General features: G+C 36.3%; 1 protein-coding gene across 1 annotated transcript in view; it reads left to right on the top strand.

Moving 5' to 3' along the window:
* Window positions 1–25,865, top strand: part of Ziz (dedicator of cytokinesis protein Ziz) — an 826,359-nt gene that overhangs the window by 749,640 nt on the left and 50,854 nt on the right. Inside the window, exon 47 of the mRNA XM_090414187.1 lies at window positions 3,193–3,406. Within this exon, the coding sequence (XP_090270313.1) occupies window positions 3,193–3,406 (214 nt within the window). The remainder of the gene's footprint in view (window positions 1–3,192; window positions 3,407–25,865) is intronic.

Consider the following 25,865-nt stretch of genomic DNA (forward strand, 5'->3'; position numbering starts at 1 on the left):
TTTCTATCCTCACAAAATACACCATAGCCTTCCATTTCTATTCCTGTCAGGATGTCGTCCTCATCCAACCCTGTGTCACTTATTCCAACAATTTTTGGATGAACAGACTCAATTAATGCAACCATTTCATGTGCCTTGTTTCTTACACTTCTAGCATTTGTATACAAACACAGCAACTCATTTCTGGATCTACAGCTAGTTCCACTGATAACACTCATTCGATGTGATCTCTCCATGCTCGATTGAGGCCATTTCCCTTTCTGCTTATTCATTTTAGAACACTCTTCAGTTCCAACTGTTTCCTCTTGATCTCAGGTCATCCTATTTCTTTCTGTCTACACATGCATTCATATCCTCCTGAAGCATCTACCTTTCTCATGCTGTGTTCCCCTGTCCACCCTGAGCCTCCCCATTTCCCTGTCCATCTTGCACACCCATTCTCTCATTTTCTATACTCATGCCACTCATTTACTCATTCATATCCACCTCTTCAATCTCTCCTGTCTTACTCTTCTACAATGCTTCCCACTTTAACAGATTCATTTCAAGGGTCTTTTCATCACCCTTGTGCAATGGGATTACCATACATTTTTTCCACTCCTGTGGAATCTTACTATTCTCAGACTCAAATATGCTCACTTCTCTACTTTCCAGCAGCAGCAGCAGTCTCCCCAAGTGACTCACACTAAAACTACTCAAATGCAGTCCCTCACTCTTATATAGTTCACTTCGTCCTTCGAATTCATTCCACACATTAACAAACTGCAATCCTTTCTCCTCATGCATTTCAGCTAACATATCCTAGTGCCATACCTACATAACACTGCCATACCTAGGTAACAATGCTTCCCACTTTAACAGATTCATTTCCTCATGCATTTCAGCTAACATATCCTAGTGCCATACCTACATAACACTGCCATACCTAGGTAACAATGCTTCCCACTTTAACAGATTCATTTCAAGGGTCTTTTCATCACCCTTGTGCAATGGGATTACCATACATTTTTTCCACTCCTGTGGAATCTTACTATTCTCAGACTCAAATATGCTCACTTCTCTACTTTCCAGCAGCAGCAGCAGTCTCCCCAAGTGACTCACACTAAAACTACTCAAATGCAGTCCCTCACTCTTATATAGTTCACTTCGTCCTTCGAATTCATTCCACACATTAACAAACTGCAATCCTTTCTCCTCATGCATTTCAGCTAACATATCGTTCATAATCCATGCTCTCTGCCTCATCTCATCACTGCCATACCTAGGTAACATGCTTACTACCTTTCCTATCACACTATTCTCTTTTATTCATCTCAGCAACCTCCTGATATCCAATCTGATGTGCTCATTGTTTTCAGTCAAGTCATTTGTACTTATTAAAACTACCAACTCTTTTGCTTGTTTCCTTCTTATATCCAGTGCTTTAATCACTCTACTCATTCTACCTCCAGTAAAACATACCTTGTGCATCCTCTTGTCCAGCACACCTGTAATAATTGAGTCTCCATCTTGAGTCTTTCAGATTCATATCCCCCTATACTCGATTTTTTGATATCTAGCAGTCAGCCATCCTCTTTTCCATGCCAGTAGTTTATAATCCAATCCCATATTCTCCAATTTATTCCACAGTCTTCCATATAGTATCATAGTGTATCCATTCTCCTTGTCTAACTCAGTGGTAACATTATTATAGAATGCAAACAAGTTACTAAAACATGACCTTCCCTTAGTAAACTCATGCTGTTTGTTGAAAAGTAGAGATTCTCTGTCAACCCATTTCTGAATGTGAGCCCTTAACCAACTTTTCCAAAATCTTCACCACCACTCCTGAGATGCTGATTGGTTGAGTGTTGGTCTTTTCATCACCCTTGTGCAATGGGATTACCATACATTTTTTCCACTCCTGTGGAATCTTCCCTATTCTGAGACTCAAATTACATAGCTCCATCAATGGAACACCCAGTTCAGCTGACAATCTTTTAGCATCTGTGCTGATATCCCATTAGTTCCTATTGCAGAATTCTTATTCAGTTTTTGCAACTGCTCTAGTACTTCCTCCTAATCCACATGAGTTTCCTCATGCATTGAAGAGGTAGCAGTGAGTTCAATGTTGCATATACTAAGTCGATAGCTTTTAGCAAAATGGCTGCTCATTAGATGAATAATCACTTCTGCATCAGTCATCCACATACCATCTGCGTTCAGTAGAGTTATTCTTTCAAATTCATTCTTTCTTTTACTTTCAGCATAACAGTAGAATTCTTTTGGGTTATCTTTAACTTGCAGAGTCAGTTTCTTTTCATACTCAGAGTTAGCTTTCCATACAACACTTGTGACTCTTCTGGCCTGCTGCTTATAATTATCAGAACTGATATCATCCTTAAACACATGATATTCCTTCCACATCTTCTTTTTCTTATGAATCTCTTGCTTAGTTAGATTATATATCAGTTTCTCTCCTACTCTGTTTATTCTTCAAACATTTAGGGACACATTTTGATATTGCATCATTTAAGTATATTTTAAACACTTCCCATGCACTGTCGATATCCTTCCCATCCAATAACTGATACCATGGTACAGAACCCAGCATACCCCTCAGGTGGTCATAATTTCCTGCTTTGTACAGCATGTAACCTTTTCTGAATGGAACATTTATAAACTTAGCCACTTCCCAGGTGAGTACTGTATGATAACTGGAGGCAGAATAGTTACATCTTTAAATGAAACTCCTCTCTGACACTATAATCAGATCTAACACTCTTTGAGCATGAATTCCTTCTGTCTTATGCTACTTGAGGAAGTTGTCAGTTTCATTCTTCTCATTCGATTTCATAGCTATCCAATCAATATTCGGAGAATTAAAGTCGACTATAGAATCGTGATTAGTCTGTTCTTATCCATCGTATTTATTTGGTGATGCATTTCTTCTTCACTAGCAACTGTAATATAAAATTTCCATTTTACATTTGCTGCAAATGTAAAACCATGTGGTTAATTCAGTTTCAATTCTGGTAATTTCTGAAACATCAGTACACTTCCATTATTACTTTTTTTTACTGGATAATTCATAACCAACTCTCCTTACACAAAGGAATTAATAATGTTCATTGCTTTTTCTTTTCTATGTATAACTAGAGGATGTATTGCATATCATTATTATAATAGCATTGATGATTTTCTTCTCCCCAGGTTGACCCCCAAGATTTAGATCCTAAGTTTGCTTATGTGCAAGTAACTCATGTAGTGCCATACTTTGATGAAGAAGAGCTTAGTCAAAGACCTACTGAATTTGAAAGAAATAATAATCTTCGACGATTTATGTTTGAGACTCCATTCACGTTAGACTGTGGTAGATCAAGAGGCACAGTTGAAGAACAGTGTAAGCGGCGAACAATCTTGACCAGTAAGTAATGAATATGAATTGTACATATGTGGTATTTTTTTATTGTAGAAAACAATGTTGTTATTTTCATCATTTAATTTAATACTGTGAAACAAATTTACAAGTAATTTATTTTTAAAATACTTTTAGTATTTTAAATGTTTTTTACTATCTGTCTTTCTGATTAATATTCAGCAGTGGTCTTAACATATTAATTTTAACATTGAGGTTGGTCATGTCTTAGTAATTTACTAACTTTTTATAATAGAGTGACATCTGAGGTGGATAATGGTAATGGCTACATGATGATACTTCTGGATTTTCCAAAGGACATTGGACAAATGGAGATGGATATGAAACTGGTTATATGGATACAAGGGTACATAAATTTGTACATAAATTATATACAAAATAATTTGAAGAGAGATATTCAGTTGTTTGCTGAAAGCAAAAAAGAACTTCAAATTCATTTAAATTTGAGTAACTGGACAAATGTGATATAATTTGTATATAAACTGCTTATATGTGAAGTATTTAGGTAGCTGAAGGATATGAGCAAAACATAATGGATGTCAATGTAATAGGAAAAAGTGTAAAATAATGCATTTTGGAATAAAAAATTACAAGCTGTGTATCACATTGAGGGAACTGTGTTCTAGGAAAATAATGAAACCAGGGATTTGGAGGTAGTAGTAGTAGTAGATAGAGGATTGAAGTTTAGAGAATATATTGCTAAGGTGGCCAGGGTAGCTCACAGCATTACATGGTTATTGAAGAACACACTAACAAGCAGAGATAAGAATTTATCCAGGGGCAAACATTTGGGGTGTGCAGTGCTCATCCACCGAATAGCAATATCACCAATATTATATTTTTGCATTTATTTATAGAGAGAGAGAGAGAGAGAGGCTGAATATGAGAAAATAATAAGTGTGGGTATGTAGGAAATGCGATATTCTTATGGACTATGAGGCTTGCTTAAATATGAGTTTAAATAATTTAAATATAAGTTGAGAACATAGGATCATAACAGACATGACAGTGGAAGATTGTGCAAATGTTCAGAGAGTTTTTGGAAACGATAATGAAGGAAAAATTTGAGTTGACGATAAAGCAGGTGAAAATTTTTGCAACATTAAAAAATAGAGTGAAGTTAATGATAAAGTGGACAATAATGATGTTTAGAAACAGAGTGCAATTAATGGTCAGGTGGTGAATGGGGTTGACGGGGAAGAAGTGTAACTGGTGATAAAGTAACAAGAGTGGAGGATAGCAAAAAAAAAAAGAATGCAAGATTTGAAAGCTGAGTTATTGAAGATGAGGCAACAGATGAAGCAGATGCAGAGTGAACTGAAGAGAACTGTAGATATGTATAGAAAAGTGAATAAGATGAAAACAAATAATGTCGGTATGAAAAAGGTAACGAAAAACATGAGAGCAGCATTGATGACGAATTGATTATTAGAGGTGTGGTAAATGAAATGATGCACAAGGTTAGTTTTCCTGGAGGTTAAATGAATAGTGATTGAGACGGATAATGTCTTTGGTATGGTAGTAAGGACAAATGACTTGACTGAGAAGTGGAGAATGTAAGGTTGGATATCAGGAGGTTGTTGGGAAGGATAAAAGATAATAGTGTGATAGGAAAGGTATTCAGTGTGTTGTCCAGATATGACAGTGATGAGATCAGGCAGAGAGCAAGAATTATGAATATGTTAGCAGAAATGTGTGAAGAGAAAGAAGTGCAGTTTCTTAATTGTGGAATGAGTTTGAAGAAAGAATTGTGCTGTGTAAGAGTGATAGACTGCATTTGAATTTATTTGGTGTGAGTCTTTTAGAGAGTCTGTTGCTGGAAGGGAGAGTAATGACAGTAAAGAATGAGTCTGAGCAAGTAAGAAGCGATGCGAAAGAGCAGGAGAGTAAGGATGGAGAGATTGAAGTGGTGCTTATGAATGAAGAAGTGAGTAACACAAGTGTAGAGAATGAGAAAACAAGTGTGCAAGACAAACAGGGGAACACAGTGTGAAAAAGGTTGACTCTCCAAGAGGATGTTAATGTATGTGGAGGCAAAAAAAAAAAAAAAAAAGTGAAGGGGATGATCTGGGATGTGGAGAAAACAGTTGGATTTGAAGAAAGTTCTGGGATGAGTAAGGAGGAAAAGAAATGTCTCAAGAAAAGTATGGAGAAGTCAAATCTAATAAGTAGTATCAGTCAAACTTATTATAGATCAAGGAATGAGCTGTTATGTTTATATACAAATCCTTGAAGTACCAGAAAGAAGGGAAATGAAATGGTTTGATTTCATTTCCCTTCATTGATTGAGTTCATTCACTCAAAAATTGGAATAAAAGAAGCATGATTAGTTGAGGATAACATTCTGACAATAATAGAGATGAAAGGATATGATGTATTTCATGAAGATAGAAAGCGTAAACAGGGAGGTGCTATTGATGATAGACAAAAAATTATGTCCATACAAGGTAGAGATGCAAGGGGAGAAATAGTAGTAGTGGTTTTGAGGCAGTATGGTGTAAGATAGAGGTGAATAAAATGAAATACTTAGTCAGATGTTGTTATAGATCTGGTAATGTGGATAGTAGTGATCATGAAATGCATAATTATATTAGCCAAGCAAATAAGAAAAAGGTGATCTCTTTATGGGTGATTTTAATTATGGTAATATAGACTGGGATGATGAGACAGCAACTGGCAGCAAAGAAAATGATTTTTTCAAATTTTTGATGGACAACTACCTCAGGCAGTACGTAAAAGAGGGCACACGAAGATTGTACGTGGATTTGATCATCCCGTCAAAGGATGTTATTAGAAAATAAAGTGTCAAATACCCATCCGGTTAGTGAGAGTGATGACCATGAAGTGATTACCTGGGTGGTTACCAACCATGTGAGGACTTCCATGAGGAAAGGGAAATGTGAAAGTACAAGACGGGTGATTATGAGAAGCTCAGGAGACAGTTTGCAGCTGTAGCATGGAATGAGGAGTTGGGTGGAAAGGAGATGAATGCTGCTTGGGTGATATTCAAGAACTGTCAAGTGGAAGCAATGTCTAAATGTATTCCAAGGTCAGAAGGTTAAATAAGGTAGGTCTGAAATGGATGAATGAAGAGTTTAAGCATGCAGTACAGAGAAAAAAAGGTATTATGGAGGTAACATAAGAAGAATAGTAGTAATTAATTTCACAGGCAAAGAGGATGGCTTTTGTTCCCCTTACAGTTGGTAAGGGGAGCAAAAGTTCAGCATGTGCAGCAGTTATCTAATGGGGGGAAACATCCTAAAGAATTTTTTCAATATGTAGCCAGCAAAAATAACAAGAAAAAGATTATGGTTCTCAAAGGAAATACAAACAGAGAAGCTCTTGAGAAACAATTGTACCTTAATGGAGAAAGAATTGAGGAAGTCAGGAAGTTTCAGTACCTGGGATCCATTATTAATATTAATGGATCTGTTCAGAAGACACCAGAAGAAGATTAGGAATGACTGAAACAACAGTCAGAGACTTGTCTAAAATCAGGAAGGATGGATCTGTCTCCATGGGAACAAAGTTGTGGATTTTAGATGCAGTTGTTTTTCCAACAGCGACTTATGGATGTGAGACTTGGAACCTAAAGAAGTCAAATAAGAAAAGGATAACTGCTTTTGAGATGTGATGTTACAGAAGGCTGTTGAGGATATCAAATGAATGAATGGGGGAAAAGATCAGTAGAACTTTAAGGCTCCTTAAGGATATTGACAGAAGAAAGTTAAAATATTTTGGACACATTAAAAGATGCAAAGAAGACTTCTTAGAACAGTAATAGAAGGTAAAGTTCCTGGAAAAAGAGGAAAGGGTAGGCTGTCAATGAGATGGATAGATGGAGCGTGTGTGGAGTGATTGATCTTCAGAGAGTTGAAGCTTCCAGAAAAGCATACAACAGGACTATGTGGCGAGGCCTCTTTTGGCACCTCACCAAACATCGGAGTGATCATATGGCATCTGTGGATGCCCAGTGAACATATGGATGGAAAATAACAATGATTATTGTAGGATGGCATTGACTGGAGAAAATGATATAAGGACAACTGCTATGGATTATATTGTTGAGATATTTAATGAGTAGTTCATAAAGGTCTTTCATCCTTGTGAATGTGATATCATGGAGAGTTTGAGAGCATTGAATGACGATGAGGAGATGCTGACTGTGAGTGAGGAAGAGGGATATAGCGAGAATTCAGCAAACTTGATATTAATAATGCTGTGGGACTTGATGATATGTTATCACATATTTTGAAGGAATGTGCCGGGGAGTTGACTTCGGCCTTGAGACAGTTGCTTAATGAGTCTTACATTGGGTTAAATTCCAAAGGAGTGGAATGAAGGCAAGATTGTACTGTTTCATAAAGGATGTGTCAAACATTAAATTATTATTATTATTATTATTATTATTCAGGCCTCCAAGGAGTCAAAAGACTCATCGAGGGAGGTCCTTCCTAAGACATAAATTCTGTCAAGACTCATCGAGGGGAGGTCCCCCCCTGAGAAACACAAAGTTTATCATACCACTCTTTAAAGTCACTGACCGTTCTCACTCCCACCACTCCATCAGGCAATGCATTCCACGGCTCAACCACCCTCCACACAAAGAAACCACTCCTTACCCTCTTGCTCACAGTTTCCTTTCGTAACTTCCAGGGATGGCCTCTTGTCATCACTCCTTCCCGCTGATCAACCAAGCGAAAGAACTCCCCAGTGTCAACCCTGTAACCACCTCTCAACAGTTTAAAAGTCTCAATCATATCACCTCTCCTTCTTCTATCCGCCAAACTCTGCAGTCCACATTCTCTCAGCCGATCCTCATAACTATCATTGTACAGTCCTGAAACCATCTTTGTCATCCGTCTTTGTATCCTTTCCACAGTTAATTTATCCCCTTCAAATCCTGGGGACCAAATCTGAGAACAATAGTCCAAGTGTGGTCTGATCAGAGACTTATACAACGGAATGATAACCCTCTTATCTCTGCAGGTCAGTGTCCTTCTCATAATAGCAGCAATCCACTGTGTTACCTTCACCACCTTTGCAATATGTCCCCTAAACTTCAGGTTTCTATCAATCATCAACCCCAGATCTCTTGTCTCCCCTACTTCCTCCAGTATAACTCCTCCCATAGAGTATGCAGCATCCCATCGATGTTTCCCAAACCTCAAGACCTTACATTTTGCTGCATTAAACTGACACCCCCATTCATTTGCCCATCTATCTAGCTTATTTAAATCCTCTTGCAGGGCTACCACATCTGCGCTATTACTAATAATCCTTCCCAGCTTCGCATCATCCGCAAACAACTGAATATCCCCCTGCAATCCACTGGCTATGTCATTGATATAAAGGTTAAACAATATAGGTCCTAGTACTGAGCCCTGTGGGACCCCACTTGTAACCCTCTGCCTCCTGGAAACTGCTCCACCATACACAACTCTCTGATACCTATCAGACAGCCAATCCTGAATCCAGTTGACCAATCTGACATCCAGATCCATGTGCTGCAACTTAAATATCAGCTTATCATGTGGCACCCTGTCAAATGCCTTCGCCAAGTCTAAGAAAATTGCAGTATATGCCTTTCCCTCATCTAATGCTCTTGTAACTTTATTATAAAAGGCTAGCATATTGCTAAAACAAGAGCGACCTTTCACAAATCCATGTTGATTCTCACAGATAACATTACTCTCATCTGCCCAATGCTGTACACGGTCCCTCACTACTTTCTCCAAGATCTTAACAACTACTGATGTCACACAGACTGGCCTATAATTAGACACTTCCAGTCTGTTACCACCCTTATGCAATGGCACTATCTTACCTAGGCCAATATGTGTGTGTTTGTCAGGTTTTGTGTTTCAAGTGTTGGAAAGGCTGGTGACAATCATGATCCAGAATAGGTTGACAACAATAGTATTATCTTTGATGGACAGCATGGATTTGCTAAAGGGAGGTCATGTTTTAGTAATCTACTTACTTATTACAATAAAGTGTCAGCAGCATTGAAAGTGGGAGATGGATACACAGTAAGTATACTTCGACTTTGCAAAGTCTTTTGATAAATTACATCATGATAAGTTGATAGTCAAACTAGCATGGATGGGTTTGGATATCAGACTACTGTACTGGATTGGAGATTGGTTATCTGATAGGTATCAGCAAATTGTGTATGAGGGAGCAATATTCCAGAAGAGGAAAGTCACTATTGGTATGCTTCAGGGGGTCTGCTTTAGGGTCATTGCCATTAATGATATTGGGGAAGATTTGAATGAGAATATACAGCTGGTTGCACATGATGCAAAGTTGGAACGAACTATGAGGAGTATAGCAGATGTGGCCTTACAAGAAGACTTGAATGAACTGAGTGAATGGGCACAGGAGTGGTGATGTCAATTCAATGTTGTGAAATGTAAGATTTTAAAATTTGGAAAACAAAGATGGCATGTAAAATTTACTCTTCTTGGGATATATATTGTTGGAGGTGAAGGAAATAAGAGATCTTGGGGATGATGGTGGATAAAGATCTAAAATATAGAGGACATATTGCAAAAAGTGTGAGGACAACACATCTGGCAATGATGCAGAGGACACTGACTTACAGAAGTAAGGAGATTATCTGGTTCCATTGTATAAGCCTCTGATTTAGCCCACATATGGACTATTGTGTACAGATTTGGTCACCTTGTTTTCAAAAGGATGAAGAGATGTTAGAGAGGGTCTAGAGGCAATTGACCAAAATAGTTTCTGATCTCTGAAATGTTGAATATGAAGAACAGTTGAGATAATACAATTTGCAGAGTCTAGTCAATAGGAAGAAGAGGGGTGATGTGATAGAGATATATAAGGGGTTGTTATAGGAGTAAAGTTGAAGAGGTTTTTCATAAAGTGGTGGGAGATTGGGTGAGGAAAAGGGATCATCCCTGGTAGCTGTATAGGGATTGCGTGAACAAGGGAGTGAGAAACAGGTTTTTTGCATGGGGAGTTGGGAATGATCAGAATGCATTGCCTGAGAGCATGGTGTCTGCTGAGAATTTGAATGTATTGAAAGCATGGTATGATGAGTTGTGTGTATGACAAAAGGGACATCCTAAATGAGTCTGTTACTCCATGTGGTCTTAGGATAATAACTATAATAATAATATGATAAGACCCTTTTAAAGGACAATAACTCTTTATATAGTTCTTGTCACTTGCATTGTCCAAAAAAAAAAAAAAAAAACTGAAGTAGCGTGCAATAACAGAGGAATAAATAATAGATTTAAATAAAAATAATATTATTTGGGTCAGAGAGGGTCCAAGTTGTCAGGTATGGAGAGATTGACTAAGAGAAAGAGATTCTATGTAAAATATGGATACAAATAAGAACATAATGTTGAAAACAAAGTGTTGCTAAATAGAATACATTAGAACAAGATGCCATTATGAATAGTGTGGTATTATATAGAAAAGGGAGTGGAAGGGTTGACTCTTTCTCAGAATTCCATATGTTATCCACATTTGAAAGGTGTGCCAGTAATATTTTTCAGCAGAAACTTGCAGGAAACCACTGAGGATATTCCATTCTGCTAAAGCAGAAATACCATTGAAGAATATTAAGCTGCATACAAGGAATCTGCCAAGTTGTCTTGAAGACCAGATGGTAAAGTTCATTCATGATTTCTGTTTAGCATTGATTTTAATACATACATGGTTATTTGGCTCAGATAGTTTTCTTTTTCCTCTGTTTTATTCTAAAGCTGTTTTCATGCTGGCACTCTTACTCTTTGGAATCCTTCATCATATCGATGGATTTAATTATCCCTCAAGAAATCTGTTAACTACATTTCTTTATTTAATATGTTCCTTTAATTAAAATCCACTATATTGACAGCATACCACTGGTGGTGAAGATAGAAGTAGATAATCATTGCAAGACATTAAAAAACAATGAATTTTTAATACTAAGGGAGGATTTTATTTTCAGGCATGTATCTTCAGTAATAGTGGTTTTAAGTTTCTGCTACAGAATTTTACTATTTTTTTGCATTAATTGTGTGGTTGTTTTATATGAATTTATTATCTGTCTATCTTTGTGTAACTTTGTTCGCATCTGTCATGACCACCACCAGAGCTAAATATCACCTTGCCAATAATTAAAGATTACATTATATGTAGCATAGTGGAGTTTTGTAGCCTGCTACATATGTGGCATATATGCATCCTGTGAATTAAAAATTTGGCAGTGACAAATAGGAATGCGTGCATTAAGTGTAGGCAGTAGAAGGTGCTGGGTTACTTGAGTGTTACTATCTCAGGCTTTGTCATAGATGGTTAAGAGAATGTGAAAGACGTGTCACTAGATGACATGCCAGAGGGAAATGTTTTGATGGATGGCCATGATTGTGTGAGGTGAAAGCAGGATGTGTGGAGAGAGAAATAGAACTGCTGAAAACTGAAATGAAAGATATGAAGACCGAATTGAGAGGGGTATATGGAGAGATTAGAGAGGTTAGCTGGAACAAGATCAAGAGTAGGTGTAAGAGAAAAGCATCAGAGTAAGAGAGAGAGAGAGATGTGGATGGATTACCCTGCTGAATGGAGATGGTAATTGGGTTACCAGGGCTGATAACATAGTATAGGTATTTAATGATTACTTTATTAGGATGTTCTGTTCTAGTCAAGTAGACTTTATTTTTAGAAAGATAAGGAGGATTGATGGATTAGAAGCAAACGAAGATATGTTCCAAATACTGTGTACTATAGATATCAGCAAGGCAGTGAGACTAGATGGAATTTGACCACATGTTTCTAAGGAATGTGCTGAGAAATTAATCTTGGTATTTAGACTCGCCAAACGGCATCTATTGATTAAGGTGGGTGGTAAAATGGAGGCACCAAGTTATAGACTAGTTTGTATTTCTTTAGTTGTTAAGATTTTGGAAAAATTTGTAAGAACTAATATACAGGATTGGGCAGAAGAGAGTAATATTATTTATTTTGCATTTGTTAAGGGAAGCTCTTGTTTCAGTGATTTGCTTGTTATTCATAATAAATTAAAGAACATTTGATGAGGGAAAGGCATCCAGCAACTTTTTTTTTTTTTTGCAAAAGGCATTCGATAGGGTACCATATGGTAAATGAGTGGAATAAGCTGCCAGAGTCTGTTGTAGGTGCTGACAGTGAGCGAGTTCAAGGCAAGGTATGATAGATACTGTGAGAATGTCGAATAGTTGTGTGGAGATGATGTTTAGGGCCTCCCTCAATGAGTCTAAGGACTCCCTGGAGTAGCCCGAAATAATAATAATAATAATAATAAATATGATAAGTTGATATTGAAGTTGTGACATATGGATGTAGATATCAGGTTAGAGGATTGGATTGATAACTGTCTTTCTTATAGATAACTGATTCTGACAGAGTATTATTACTCCTCCATATACAACTTTCTGATAGCCCATTATTCAGTCCTTATGCCAATAGCATTTGGATACACAAATGAGATGCACTATACTTACTTGGTGGAGTTCATCTGGAAGAAGTGGAGAAACAATATTCTCTTCAACTGTAATACTGAGGAGAATGTTGACCAACAGAGGTAAAAGAGCAATTGTTCCATTGTATAAAGCCCTGATCAGACCATATCTAGATTGCTGTATTAAGATCTAGTCACCAGGATTTGAAGTAATGAAGTCTGAATTTGAAGTAAGAGTGGTTAGCATATCTGCACTCCAGCCAAAAGGCTGTGGGTTTGAATCCCACCATGGGCATGGATGTTTGTGATTGTCTGTGAAAATACTAGTAGTGGTGGTGATGGCATTGGTGTAGATCAAGGCTATCCAACCTTGGGTAATCCGAGGGCCGCATTAGAAAAAAAAAATGTCTGAGGGCTGCATCACAATGTGTATCTAGTAATTTGGTGTAACTGGTAATTAGTTTACGGAATTAACAATGCATATAAAGTATATTAATTAAAGGTAACTTTAATGAATAACTTCTATATTTCGGCAACATCACATTGCCATCTTCAGGAACATAAAGATATGGTATGTGCATGCAGGCACTAACACAAAGCAAATGAGGAAGAAAGCAAGAAACTAATATTGTTCCTAAAGTCCTAATGGTGCCCTCTCGCGGGCTAATTTGGTAGTCTTGGCATTTGGGCTGAAGTTCTCATAATGTAAGTCTCCCAAATTTGGGGTAGTTTCATGCACCCAAATTTGTTGAGGTTAGGAACGTTTTTTAGAGCTGCTGAAGATTCTTTGAATAATCTTTCGTATTTAAACTTGCTGCGATGAATTATTTTTGTTTTCTTCCAACGAATTTTATGGTGGGTATCTAAGGCATGGTCTGCCAGCCAGAGCGGCTGTACTGGTGAAACCGGATGTAGTCTTGGTGTTCTGAAATCCTGATATTTCTTGTTCTGCCTGTTTGGCCAAAGTAGGACAATTTGCAGCTGCAAGTTCTTTATGTTCCTGAAAATAGCAATGTGACGTTGCCGAAATATAGAAGTTATTCATTAAAGTTACCTTTAATTAATATACTTTATATGCGTTGTTAATTCCGTAAACTAATTACCAGTTATGTCTGACCAACGTATAAGCCTTGCTACTAGAATAGTAATTTGGTGAGCAGCAGCGACACAATCTTGAAAGCTGAACAAACGAACAGCACTAATTGGCCGCTCATGGGGAACGAGCACCTGGAGTTGCGTGTTGGAACAAAACAGTGTAAACACACTTCTTTGACACATCTAATATTTGAAAAACAAGTGGATATATAGTGATGTAAAAACACCAAAAAAATTATCAACATCGAGATTATCGATTAGTGATAGAATTTAAATATTTAATACGCATTCGATTTAGATTGTTATTTTATTTTGTGAAAATCAAATCTCGCAGGCGGGCCGCACAAAATTGCACCATGGGCTGCATGCGGCTCATGGGCAATGCTTTGGACACGGGATGTGGGGGCAATGCTTTGGACAGCCCCGGTGTAGATGATGCAGTTCGCTTTTGGTAGACTGAATGGTGGAAATGGAGCGCTGTAGGTGCCCTCTCTCAATGATTGGACTCCTTGGAGGCACCACGTAATAATAATAAGAATAATAATAATCTCAGAGAGTCGTATAGTAGAAATTATATCAGGACTGTTAAAGCTTTTTATGAGGATATATTGAATACTGAGAGTATGCAAACTGTGGAGTTTTGTGGACAAAAGATGAAGGGAGGAGAGAATATGATTTAGACATGTTAGCTGCTCAGAGATTTTTACTGGATTGAGAGATGGAAGATTTTTCAAAAGTGTAGAATGAGGGGAAGGAACAAAGGGCCATTCCTAGAAGTTGTAAAAGGAAGTAGTAAGTAAAAAAGTAAGTTTTTTGCATGGCTACTGCTAAAAGCATGGAATGCATTGCCTGAGAGGGAGATGAGTATCATAGTGAATGAGTTTAAGGAATGGTATGACATACTTTGTGTTGTCTAAAGCAGAGTTTCCACAGAGTCATGACTCCATGTAGGTCCAGATTTATGGTAATAATAATAATAATGATAACTCACTTTGTACCAACATTAAATTACATAGTAATTATAAATTGATGCTTATTATTATAATAAGCGACATGCATGGAGTCAGGGGCTCATTGAAGGAGGCCCATCAACCACACCACCTATTATACTTTCTCTTGAATTCATTTGCCACTCTCTGCACTCACTAGCTCCAAAAGTAAAGCAATTCCATTCACACACCACTCTGAGAGAAAAATCTAGCTCTCACTCCTTTCTCGACTGTATTCATTCTCAACTTCTATGGATGTCCTCACCCTCCATAAAATGATATCAACTGGTATCTTGTAGGACCCTTTCAGGAGTTTATAGAATCACATCACCCCTTTTTCTCTCTCTCTTTTTTTTTTGTAGTGTCTGCAATCTACAAATTTTCACCTCTTTTCTCCTATTCTATGAAAAACCTTATCCACTTACTGTAATATTCAGGACATATAATATTCAGGCCGGGTGAGTCTTTAGTTTGTCTATGATATCTACATCTTGATGTAGATATCATAGTGTAAAAATAATCATAATTTAAAATTCTGAATATTTTTACGAATTGTTTATGTTAGAATGTTTATTAGTTTTAGTTTCATAACACGCATTGTCGGCACTTGCGATGTGCCTGTTATTGAAATACTTTTGTCAAACATGATATGTAAAGCAGTTAAAAATTTATGTACTTACCGGATTTGAATAGTTGTATTTCTTTAAAAATTTTTTATTATAGTTTAAAATATTAAGTTTCGTGTTTTATGAAGACATTCTCTTGTCGCTAATGGAAACAACCTCGTCAGCCATTATACAGTATTTAGTTTCTCGCTTGCCATTTTTAAGGAGTGTGCATGCTCGCCGAAAAGTTTGATATGTGATTGACAGCTGACAAGGAAAGCATTCGGTATCTGAGTAAGAAATAAACAAGATAGTGTTCGGAAGGAATTTAAAACACAGGCTGGCAGATATTTAGATTCAGAGGAACTTGAGTTTTTTTTGATGTGACATTCAGAGGAAAATTAAGAGTATATTCCGAAAAAGGAATCGTGGAACTATTAAGTTTCAAAGTGGAATAAGTATTGATAAATAAAAGGGAAATATTGCTATAGGCATTTTAAAAGGAATATTGGAGGAAATGCTAATTGGAAGATTTATAGGAGATTCCGAAAAGGGAATCATAGAACTGGAAGTTTTTTTAAGTGGAAGAGTTAAGACTGTTAATAAGCATTACTGAATAAAAGAAGAAATTGCTATTAACGTTCTAAAGAAATGTTCGAGAAAATTCTAATTGGGAAGTTTCATCTATATTAAGGACGCCGGATCTAACTATTATTTCTGCTAAAAAGAGACAGAATTGATTCAGGAAGATTTAATGTGTGCTTCATGAGTGATGAAAAAGGATCCTGTGAAAATGAAGAATAGAGTCATATGTATCTTCGTAAAAGGGCCTTGATGGAGAAAGAAACTGGCTATGAACATTTTGTGATTGTGCAAACAAAGTGTTTAGTCTAGTCTTAAGTGTAAGTTTACTTTTAAAAGGGCTTGGATCCAATTAATTTGCAGTTAGTTATCTAATATTTGTTTGAAGTGTATATATATTATATTGTTTTTGTTATATTAAATGTGTTTATTTTGTATTTTGGTCTGAGTCAGTAATTTATTTGGATTCTGAAAGAAATAGTAAAAAAGGAGGTCATTGCACCAATCAGATTGAACCCTTGTGCATATAGGTTGGTGGATTACCCTGCTGAATGCAGATGGTAATTGGGTTACCAGGGCTGATAACATAGTATAGGTATTTAACTTATAAACACTCAGAATTAAAAAAATAATTGTTGAACAGAGATCATCTCTATAGACAGGATAATATTAAATAATTAAAAATCCTATATTTAAACAATGGTGCAGCTGGCAGAATTAAATATATAAATATCCTCTATATAACTATCTCTAGATATAATAAATTCTCTATATTAACAATGGTGCAGTCGACAAGATTGGTTATGACTTAACTTTATTTTTAGAATCCAGAAAGTAAATCTTGACTCAAGTAAAATGGCTACAGAAGATAGCAATATTAGTAGTGAAGTTTCTTCAGTTAAAGATGAGGAATTTTTTAGGTTAATTAATCCAACTTTAGTAATACCTTCTTTCTCAGGAGATAGTAGTGAAAGCATAGAAACATTTTTTAAATATGCAGAAAAAATTAGAGATTTAGGAAAATGGTCAGATTTTCATTTGTTGATTATACTTTGTAATAAATTATTGGGCAAAGCCAAAACATTCTTAAACACATCTCCTTTACTGAGAGACACTAACAGTTATGCAACATTTAAAAGTTTGCTAATATCAGAATTTTCAAGTGTAAGAGAATTAGGACCTAACATTTGGAAAATTCATCAGTGCATCCAAGGTAATAGGGAATCTGTTTCAGAATATTATCATAGACTTTGGAGCATTGCTCATAAATTTAATGTTTCATCTGAAGAGAAATTCTCTTTAGAATGGTTGCTGTTTAATCAATTTAGGCATGGCCTTAAAGATCATTTGAAAGAAACTTTCAGCATACAAGAAAAAAGTTAAAAATCTTGAACAGTGTTTTGAAATTGTTAAGGAAAAGGAAAAGAAACTTAGAGATATATTTGATTCCACAAATAATAAACAGGTAAACTATTTTCAGTATAATGTAACCCATTCTCCTAACACAGTGGCTACAGATAAAGTGAGAAAAGGAAAGTTTCATAAATTAAAAGGTGCTAAGAAAAGGAAACAGTCTAAGGAAACTTCTGTGAATTTCACTGAAAATGTTCCAGAATCTGATTCCAAGGTACAATTACATTTGGGAAAATTAGAGGAACTGAAAACATTTCTTAGTGAAGAAATAGAAAGACAACAGAGACCAATAGTAGAAGGACAGGAACTTCTGTTTAAGATTATATCGGATTTAACAATATCCAAGAATCTTACAGATAATCAGTCTTTCTCTTGTAAATCTAATGGTACTGACAGGAATAAAACATCTCAAAGGATATATGTTCCAAAATGCTTTAGATGTAATAAACCTGGTCATTTTTCCAAAGAAAAAAAGATTTAGGGATAAATCTTGTTTTCAACATAAGAAATCTGAGGATTTCTTATATAATATTGAAATAATTATTATTTCAATTATATTTCAATATAATTTTGAAAAGCCAGGTCAAAGGCACTGTCAATTCCCTAGCACATTCTCTCAAAACTCGTGGTGAAATACCATCCAGTCCCACAGCTTTACTAACATCCAGAGTACTCAGTATCTGAAACACACTCTCCTCCTGTACCTCCAGACCTCGAACCAGTCCTATCCCTCTAGCATTAAAACTGACTCCTCTAGGATGAAATACTCCAATAAAGTGTTCATTGAACAATTCCACTATGTCCTCTGCATCAGTCACTCTATTCCCATTTTTATCCCACAATATCATTCTTCCACAGTCATTTCTCCTCCTACTGGCCATATAGCTAAAAAATTCCCTAGGATTTTCTTTGGATCTTAGGGCCAATCTCCTCTCATATTCCAGTTTCGCTTTCCTTACCACACTAGTCACTCTTCTATCCTGTGTCTTATATTCCTCATGCATCTCTTCATCTGTCTCCTTATATCTCTTCCACAGCCTCTTTTTCGCATGCAATTCCTGTTTAATATTGTTTGTCATCCACTTTACTCCAAATTGCATCCTCTTCTTCACTCGTGGTATACAACTTACCATTGCTGATAACAAATATTCTTTCACAATTTCCCACGCACTAGTGATATCCCGGCCTTCCAATTCCTGCCTCCATGAAACTTCCTGAAGTTGACGTCTAAGACTATTATAATCCTTATAATTCCACATAAGTTCCCGTCTCTTTGATACTCCTGCATGCCTATTCATTTTCCAAGTCAACACCATATGGTCACTCTCTCCAACTGGTGGGAGAGACATCAACTCAGTTATTATCAACTCTTCTGATGCTATAACCAAATCCAAAACTTTTGAACCTCTTGTTCCCTCTGTTACATGTTGCCTAAGACATTTGTCCCTCAAGAATTCTAGAAATTCCATTCCCCTATTGCTACATGCATCTTCCTCTCTCCAATTTATACTACTGAAGTTAAAATCTCCCATAACAATCATTCTTCTTGCACTTGCCAGACTTAGCTGTCTAAACATATCCTGGTCCCCATCCTCTGTGCTCCTGGGTCTGTAGCAACACCCCACTAAATATCCTGTCTTGCCTACCTCTACCTCACACCATACGCTCTCAAAATCATTTGTCTCACTTCCTTCCAAATTCTCCACTCTTAGAGGACATAGGTCATCACTTATCATAAGCAGTACCCCACCACCACGCTTTCCCCTCCTATCCTGACGAAAAATGCTATACCCAGCGACTTCTATTCCTGTTGTTATATCCCCTTCTGTCAATCACGTCTCAGTGATCGCAATAATTTTTTGCCAGGCTGATGCTATCTGCGCCACCAATTCCTCTCCCTTATTCTGGATACTCCTGGCATTAAGTTTGGTGAAGTATTTTATCTTTCTGCTGATGCTTCAAATGATTGTATTGCTGCTGTACTAGAACAAAAAGAAGGAGAAGATTTTAAGCCAATAGCTTTTATAAGTAGAAAATTATTAGGTCCAGAATTGAATTATTCAACAATAGAGAAGGAAGCACTAGCAATAATTTTTCCATTGAGAAAATTTAGATACTTATTGTTAGGACAACCTATTCAAATAAGATCTGATCACCAGCCTCTGTCATTCCTAAGTACTATGAAGGATAAAAATCAATGCATAATTAGGTGGGCACTGGAACTGCAGGAATATAATATTGATGTGGCTTATATTCCAGGGGGAAAAAATATAGTAGCTGATTACTTATCTAGATCTCTAGGATCTGATGATGATGAATCGTTTAGGAATAACCATTTTAATCAAGATGAAGAAAAATCTAAAATTCATGTTATTCATAAGGTGAATAAAGAATTAAGTTCTCAGAAAACTAGGCAGTATATAAATCGTTTTAGAAAGTATAAGTCATTTGCACCAGGTGATTTAGTATCGTTAGATGATAATTCTACTATAAAAAGAGTTGGAAAATTAGGAAGGAAAGCTTTAGGTCCATATAGAATTTTAGAGAAATTTTCTCCTGTGAATTTTAAGAGTCAAGATTTCAAAAATCCTAGTAAAATTATAAATGTACACTCTGATAGATTAAAAAATTACTTTTTGGTGATTAAAAATTTAGTAATATTAGGAGACAATATGAATAGAATATTGAAAAATGAGCGTTCTTTTCCTAGCACTAATTGTGCATCTCATTCACAATCAAATAGTAAGAAAGGGAATAGTTTTAAAGCTCATAATTCAAATACACAGCAAAGGAGAAAATTTAATTTGCGTAAAACAAAACCTAATGCAGGAAATTTTAGAAATCCCAAGGTACATAATTCATAATATGTACAATGTAAGAGTGGTGATAATCAAACTGACTCTAACATTGATGAAATTATAGCAAAATATCATAGGTTAGTTAACTTAGAGTTAAATAAACCAGAGGAATATGAAAAAACCTCTAATTTAGTTAATAAGGATAAGGAATCTCAGAAACCTGTAGAATTTGATTCTGATAGTGATGATTCTGTAGATTTAGGGCATAATTCAAGCAGTTTAAATGAAATTTGTAAGTATAGTAAATTGAAAGAAGAAAATTCTGAATTATCTCTAGCATCAGATGATTCTGAAATTAGTGATTCCGAGAGTGTAAATAATGATAAGCAAGAATCATATTATTTTTTAAGATCAAGGAATAATTATTATTTTTATTATTATTATTATTCAGGCCTCCATGGAGTCAAAAGACTCATCGTGGGAGGTCCTTCCTAAGAAACACAGTCTATTAAGACTCATTGAGAGGAGGTCACCCCCCCCCTAAGAAACACAAAGTCTATACCACTCCTTGACCGTTCTCGCTCTCACCATTCCATCAGGCAATGCATTCCATGGTTCAACCACCCTCCATGCAAAGAAACCACACCTCACCCTCTTGCTCACAGTTTCCTTTTGTAACTTTCAGGGATGGCCTCTTGTCATCACTCCTTCCCACTGTTCAACAAAATGAAAGAACTCCCCAGTGTCATCCCTGTAACCACCTCTCAACAGTTTAAAAGTCTCAATCATATCACCTCTCCTTCTTCTATCCACCAAACTCTGCAGTCCACATTCCCTCAGCCGATCCTCATAACTATCATTGTACAGTCCTGAAACCATCTTTGTTATCCGCCTTTATAACCCTTTCCACAGTTTATTTGTCCCCTTCAAATCCTGGGGACCAAATCTGAGAACAATAGTCCAAGTGTGGTTTGATCAGGGTCTTATACAATGGAATGATAACTGTTTTATCTCTGCAGGTCAGTGTCCTTCTCATTATTGCAGCAATCCTCTGTGTTACCTTCACCACCTTTGCAATATGTCCCCTAAATTTCAGGTTTCTATCAATCATCAACTCCAGATCTCTTGTCTCCCCTACTTCCTCCAGTATAACTCCTCCCGTAGAGTAAATTTGTACGTATAGTAAATTGGAAGAAGAAAATTCTGAATTCGCATTAAAGATTTGTTAAATATTAAAATTTTCTTTTTAAATTTTCAGAGAAAGATAAAACTGACGTAAAAATAATCATAATTTAAAATTCTGAATATTTTTACGAATTGTTTATGTTAGAATGCTTATTAGTTTTAGTTTCATAACACGCATTGTCGGCACTTGCGATGTGCCCGTTATTATTATTATAAAAACCTCCATGGAGTCAAAGACTCATCGTGGGAGGTCCACTGTTATACACACAGTTTATTATACTGTGCCTTAAATATATTCACTGTCTCTGCACACACCACACTCTTGGGCAAAGCATTCCAATCACTCACCACTCTCCATGCAAAAAACCTGCTCCTCACTCCCTTGCTCACACCCTCCTTATACAGCTTCCAGGAATGACCTCTTGTTCTCCTGCTATCCTCACCCATTCTGTGCAAAACCTCCCCGATGTTAATCTGGTAATAACCACTTAACAGCTTATATGTTTCAGTCATAACCCTCCTCCTCCTTCTATCCACCAATTTCTGCAAATTGCATTTTGTCAATCTGTCTTCATACTCTACATTCCAGAGACCAGAAACCACCTTAATCAATCGCCTCTGAACTTTTTCCAATGCAATTTCATCTTTTTGAAAACCAGGTGACCAAATCTGTGCACAGTAATCCATATGTGGCCTGATCAAAGCCTTATACAAAGGAACCATAACATCCCTACCTACAAGTCACGGTCCTCCGCATCATTCCCATTATCCGCTGTGTTGTCTTCACTATTTTAGTAACATGTCCCCGAAATTTTAGGTCCTTGTCTACAATCACTCCCAGATCTCTCATTTCCTCTACCTCTTCCAAGATATTCGCACCAATTGTGTACTTTACATCCCATCTCTGCTTCCCAAATTTCAAAACCTTACACTTTGAAACATTGAATTGACATCCCCACTTATTTACCCATTCAGACAGTGTATTCAAGTCTTCTTGCAAAGCTACAGCATCCACACTACTCCTGATTGCTCTTCCCAACTTTGCATCATCTGCAAACAACTGCACATCACCATTCAGACCTCTCCAGATATCATTTACATACAAATTAAACAGCAATGGACCCAAAACAGACCCTTGAGGTACACCACTAGTAACTTTCCTCTTCTGGGATATCGCTCCTCCATAGACAACTCGCTGATACCTATCAGACAACCAATCTCCAATCCAGTGAACCAATCTACTGTTCAGCCTCATCCGTTCCAATTTAATTACCAGCTTGTCATGTGGCAATTTATCAACTGTCTTCGCAAAATCTAAATATACCACTGTATATGCAATACCCTTATCCAACGCATTTGTCACTTTATTATAAAAAGTAAGCAGGTTGCTAAAGCACGATTTTCCTTTAGTAAATCCATGCTGGCCACCAAAGAGTATTTTTCTGTTGTCAACCCAATTCTGAACTTTATTCCTAACTAACTTCTCTAATACCTTGACCACAACTCCAGACACACAGACTGGTCTATAATTCAAAGCCTTACTCTTATCACCTCCCTTATGAATTGGAACAATTTTACCCTCTTTCCACTCTTTTGGAACTTGACCCAGTGAGAGACTCATGTTGAAAAGATATACAAAAGCTGTTGTTAACTCTCTGGCACATTCCCTCAAGACACGTGGTGAAATAGCATCAAGTCCCACAGCCTTATTTACATCAAGTCTATTCAATTCCTCATACAGCATGATGTCACATTCACAAGAATGAAATACCTTTAGAAATTGCTCACTAAATATCTCAACTATATCCTCCGCAGCGGTTATCATTCCTCCGTTTTCACCAATCAATCCCATTCTACCATAATCATTTCTTCTACTGGCGACATATCGAAAAAACTCCTTAGAATTTTTGAAATTGTTGAAATTGTTTTGTCAAAAATGATATGTAAAGCAGTTAAAAATTTATGTACTTACCGGATTTGAATAGTTATATTACTTTAAAAAGTTTTTATTATAGTTTAAAATATTATGTTTCATGTTTTATGAAGACATTCACTTGTCGCTAACGGAAACAACCGCGTCAGCCATTATACAGTATTTAGTTTCTCGCTTGCCATTTTTAAGGAGTGCGCATGCTTGCCGAGAAGTTTGATGTGTGATTGACAGCTGACAAGGAAAGCGTTCGGTATCTGAGTAAGAAATAAACAAGATAGCGTTCGGAAGGAATTTAGAACACAGGCCGGCAGATATTTAGATTCAGAGGAACTTGAGTTTTTTTATGTGACAGTCAGAGGAAAATTAACAGTATATTCCGAAAAAGGAATCGTGGAACTATTAAGTTTCAAAGTGGAATAAGTATTGATAAATAAAAGGGAAATATTGCTATAGACCTTTTAAAAGGAATATTGGAAGAAACGCTAATTGGAAGATTTATAGGAGATTCTGAAAAGGGAATCGTAGAACTATGAGTTTTTTTTTTTTTAATAAAAGAGTTAAGACTGTCAGTAAGCATTAGTAGTGAATAAAAGAAGAAATTGCTATTTACGTTCTAAAGGAATGTTCGAGAAAACTCTGATTAGGAAGTTTTATCTGTATTAAGGACGCCGGATCTAACTATTATTTCTATTGGAAAGGAGACAGAATTGAGTCAGGAAGAATTAAATGTGTGCTACATGAGTGAAGAGAAAGGATCCTAAATAAAAATGAAGAATAATGTCATATCTTCGGAAAAGGGCCTTGACAGAGAGAGAAACTGACTTAACATTTTGTCATTGTGAAAACAAAGTGTTTAGTCTAGTCTTAAGTGCAAGTTTATTTTTAAAAGGCCTTGGATCCAATTAATTGTAGTTAGTTATATGTAATATTTGTTTGAAGTGTATATATATTGTTTTTGTTTTATTAAATGTGTTTATTTTGGTCTTGAGTCAGTGATTTTTTGGATTCTGAAAGAAATAGTAAAAAAGGAGGTCATTTAACCAATCGGAGTGAACCCATGTGCATATACTCGGAATTAAAAAAAAATGTTAGAAATACAAGTATTAATAAAAGAGTTAAAATAATATTAATATTATGATAATATCCTTTCACTATAAACATCTAAATATAATAAATTCTCTTTCAATTAACAATAGACAAATCATCAATCAGTTTTTGAGGCTGAGTTGTGTTGAGTTTTTTGAGGTAGCTATTTTCTTGATATGTAGAGCTGTTATGTAATAGGAGAGATGTTTTCCTTTTATAGTTTGTGGTAGCTGTGACAATGATAGCTTTTCCATTGTTGGCCTTGGGAATGGTAAGGTGGTTGTTTCATTTTAGAGACTGCAAGGTTTTAATTTCTTCTGAAGAAATCTTAAATGGGGAAAGTTTGGCTTTAAGTAGCACTGAGGAGACTTCTAAATAGAGTTTTTTGGCATCATCATCTCTGGAATGACTGGATAAATTATGTTCATTGTTGTGGTGGAAACCCATATATGGTATTTTCTTAGGAACTGTAGCAAAATCATCCTTCGGACAGAACAAAGATTTCATTCTGAGTTAGTGGGCATTCAGAGATATAGACTACTATCTCTGTTTCCTGAATTTTAAAATCATATTAGACAGTCAATCTCCATTCCAACTCACTAATCTGTTATCCAACTCAATCTGTTCTAGTCTAATTACAGCTTGTCACATGGCAGTATATCATAGGCCTTTGCAAAAATCTAAATATACCACTGTGTATGCATCTCTTTTATGCTGTATTTGTTACCTTGTTATAATAAGTAAGTAAGTAGATTGCTAAAACACTGTCTTCCTTTAGCAAACTCATGTTGTTTGTCAATGAGAATGCTGCTATTGTCAATCCAGTTCTGCTGAATCTTGATCCTTACTAACCTCTCCAAAACACCACAATTCTAGACAGGCAGACAGATAGACCCGTGTGCGTGTGCGCGCACACACACACACACACCACATACAGGCTTATAATTGAAGCGTTAGTCTTATAACCTACTTTATCAAAGAGAACATTTTTGTCTGCTTTCCACTCCTTTGACACCTGGCTGAATGCAAGACTCATGTTAAACAAGTATGTCAAAGTCAATATTAATTCCATTGAACATTCCCTCAAAATATGCAGTGATATATCATCATGCCCTGCAGTCTTATTCACATAAAGTTTACTCATTTCCCCATATCTCCTGTTTAATCACCGTTATTCCTCTATCTATCCTTCGTACTTTTAAACCATGTTAAAGGCTGGCCTGATTGGCTGAGTGGTTAGCGTATCCGTTCTCCAGCCAAAAGACTGCAGGTTCAAATAATGGTGTAGATCAGGGGTCAGCAAC

The sequence above is a fragment of the Typopeltis vanoorti genome, chromosome 24 (genome assembly GCF_054136105.1).
Source record: "Typopeltis vanoorti isolate ZY-2024b chromosome 24, IOZ_Tvanoo_1.0, whole genome shotgun sequence".
NCBI lineage: Eukaryota > Metazoa > Arthropoda > Arachnida > Uropygi > Thelyphonidae > Typopeltis > Typopeltis vanoorti.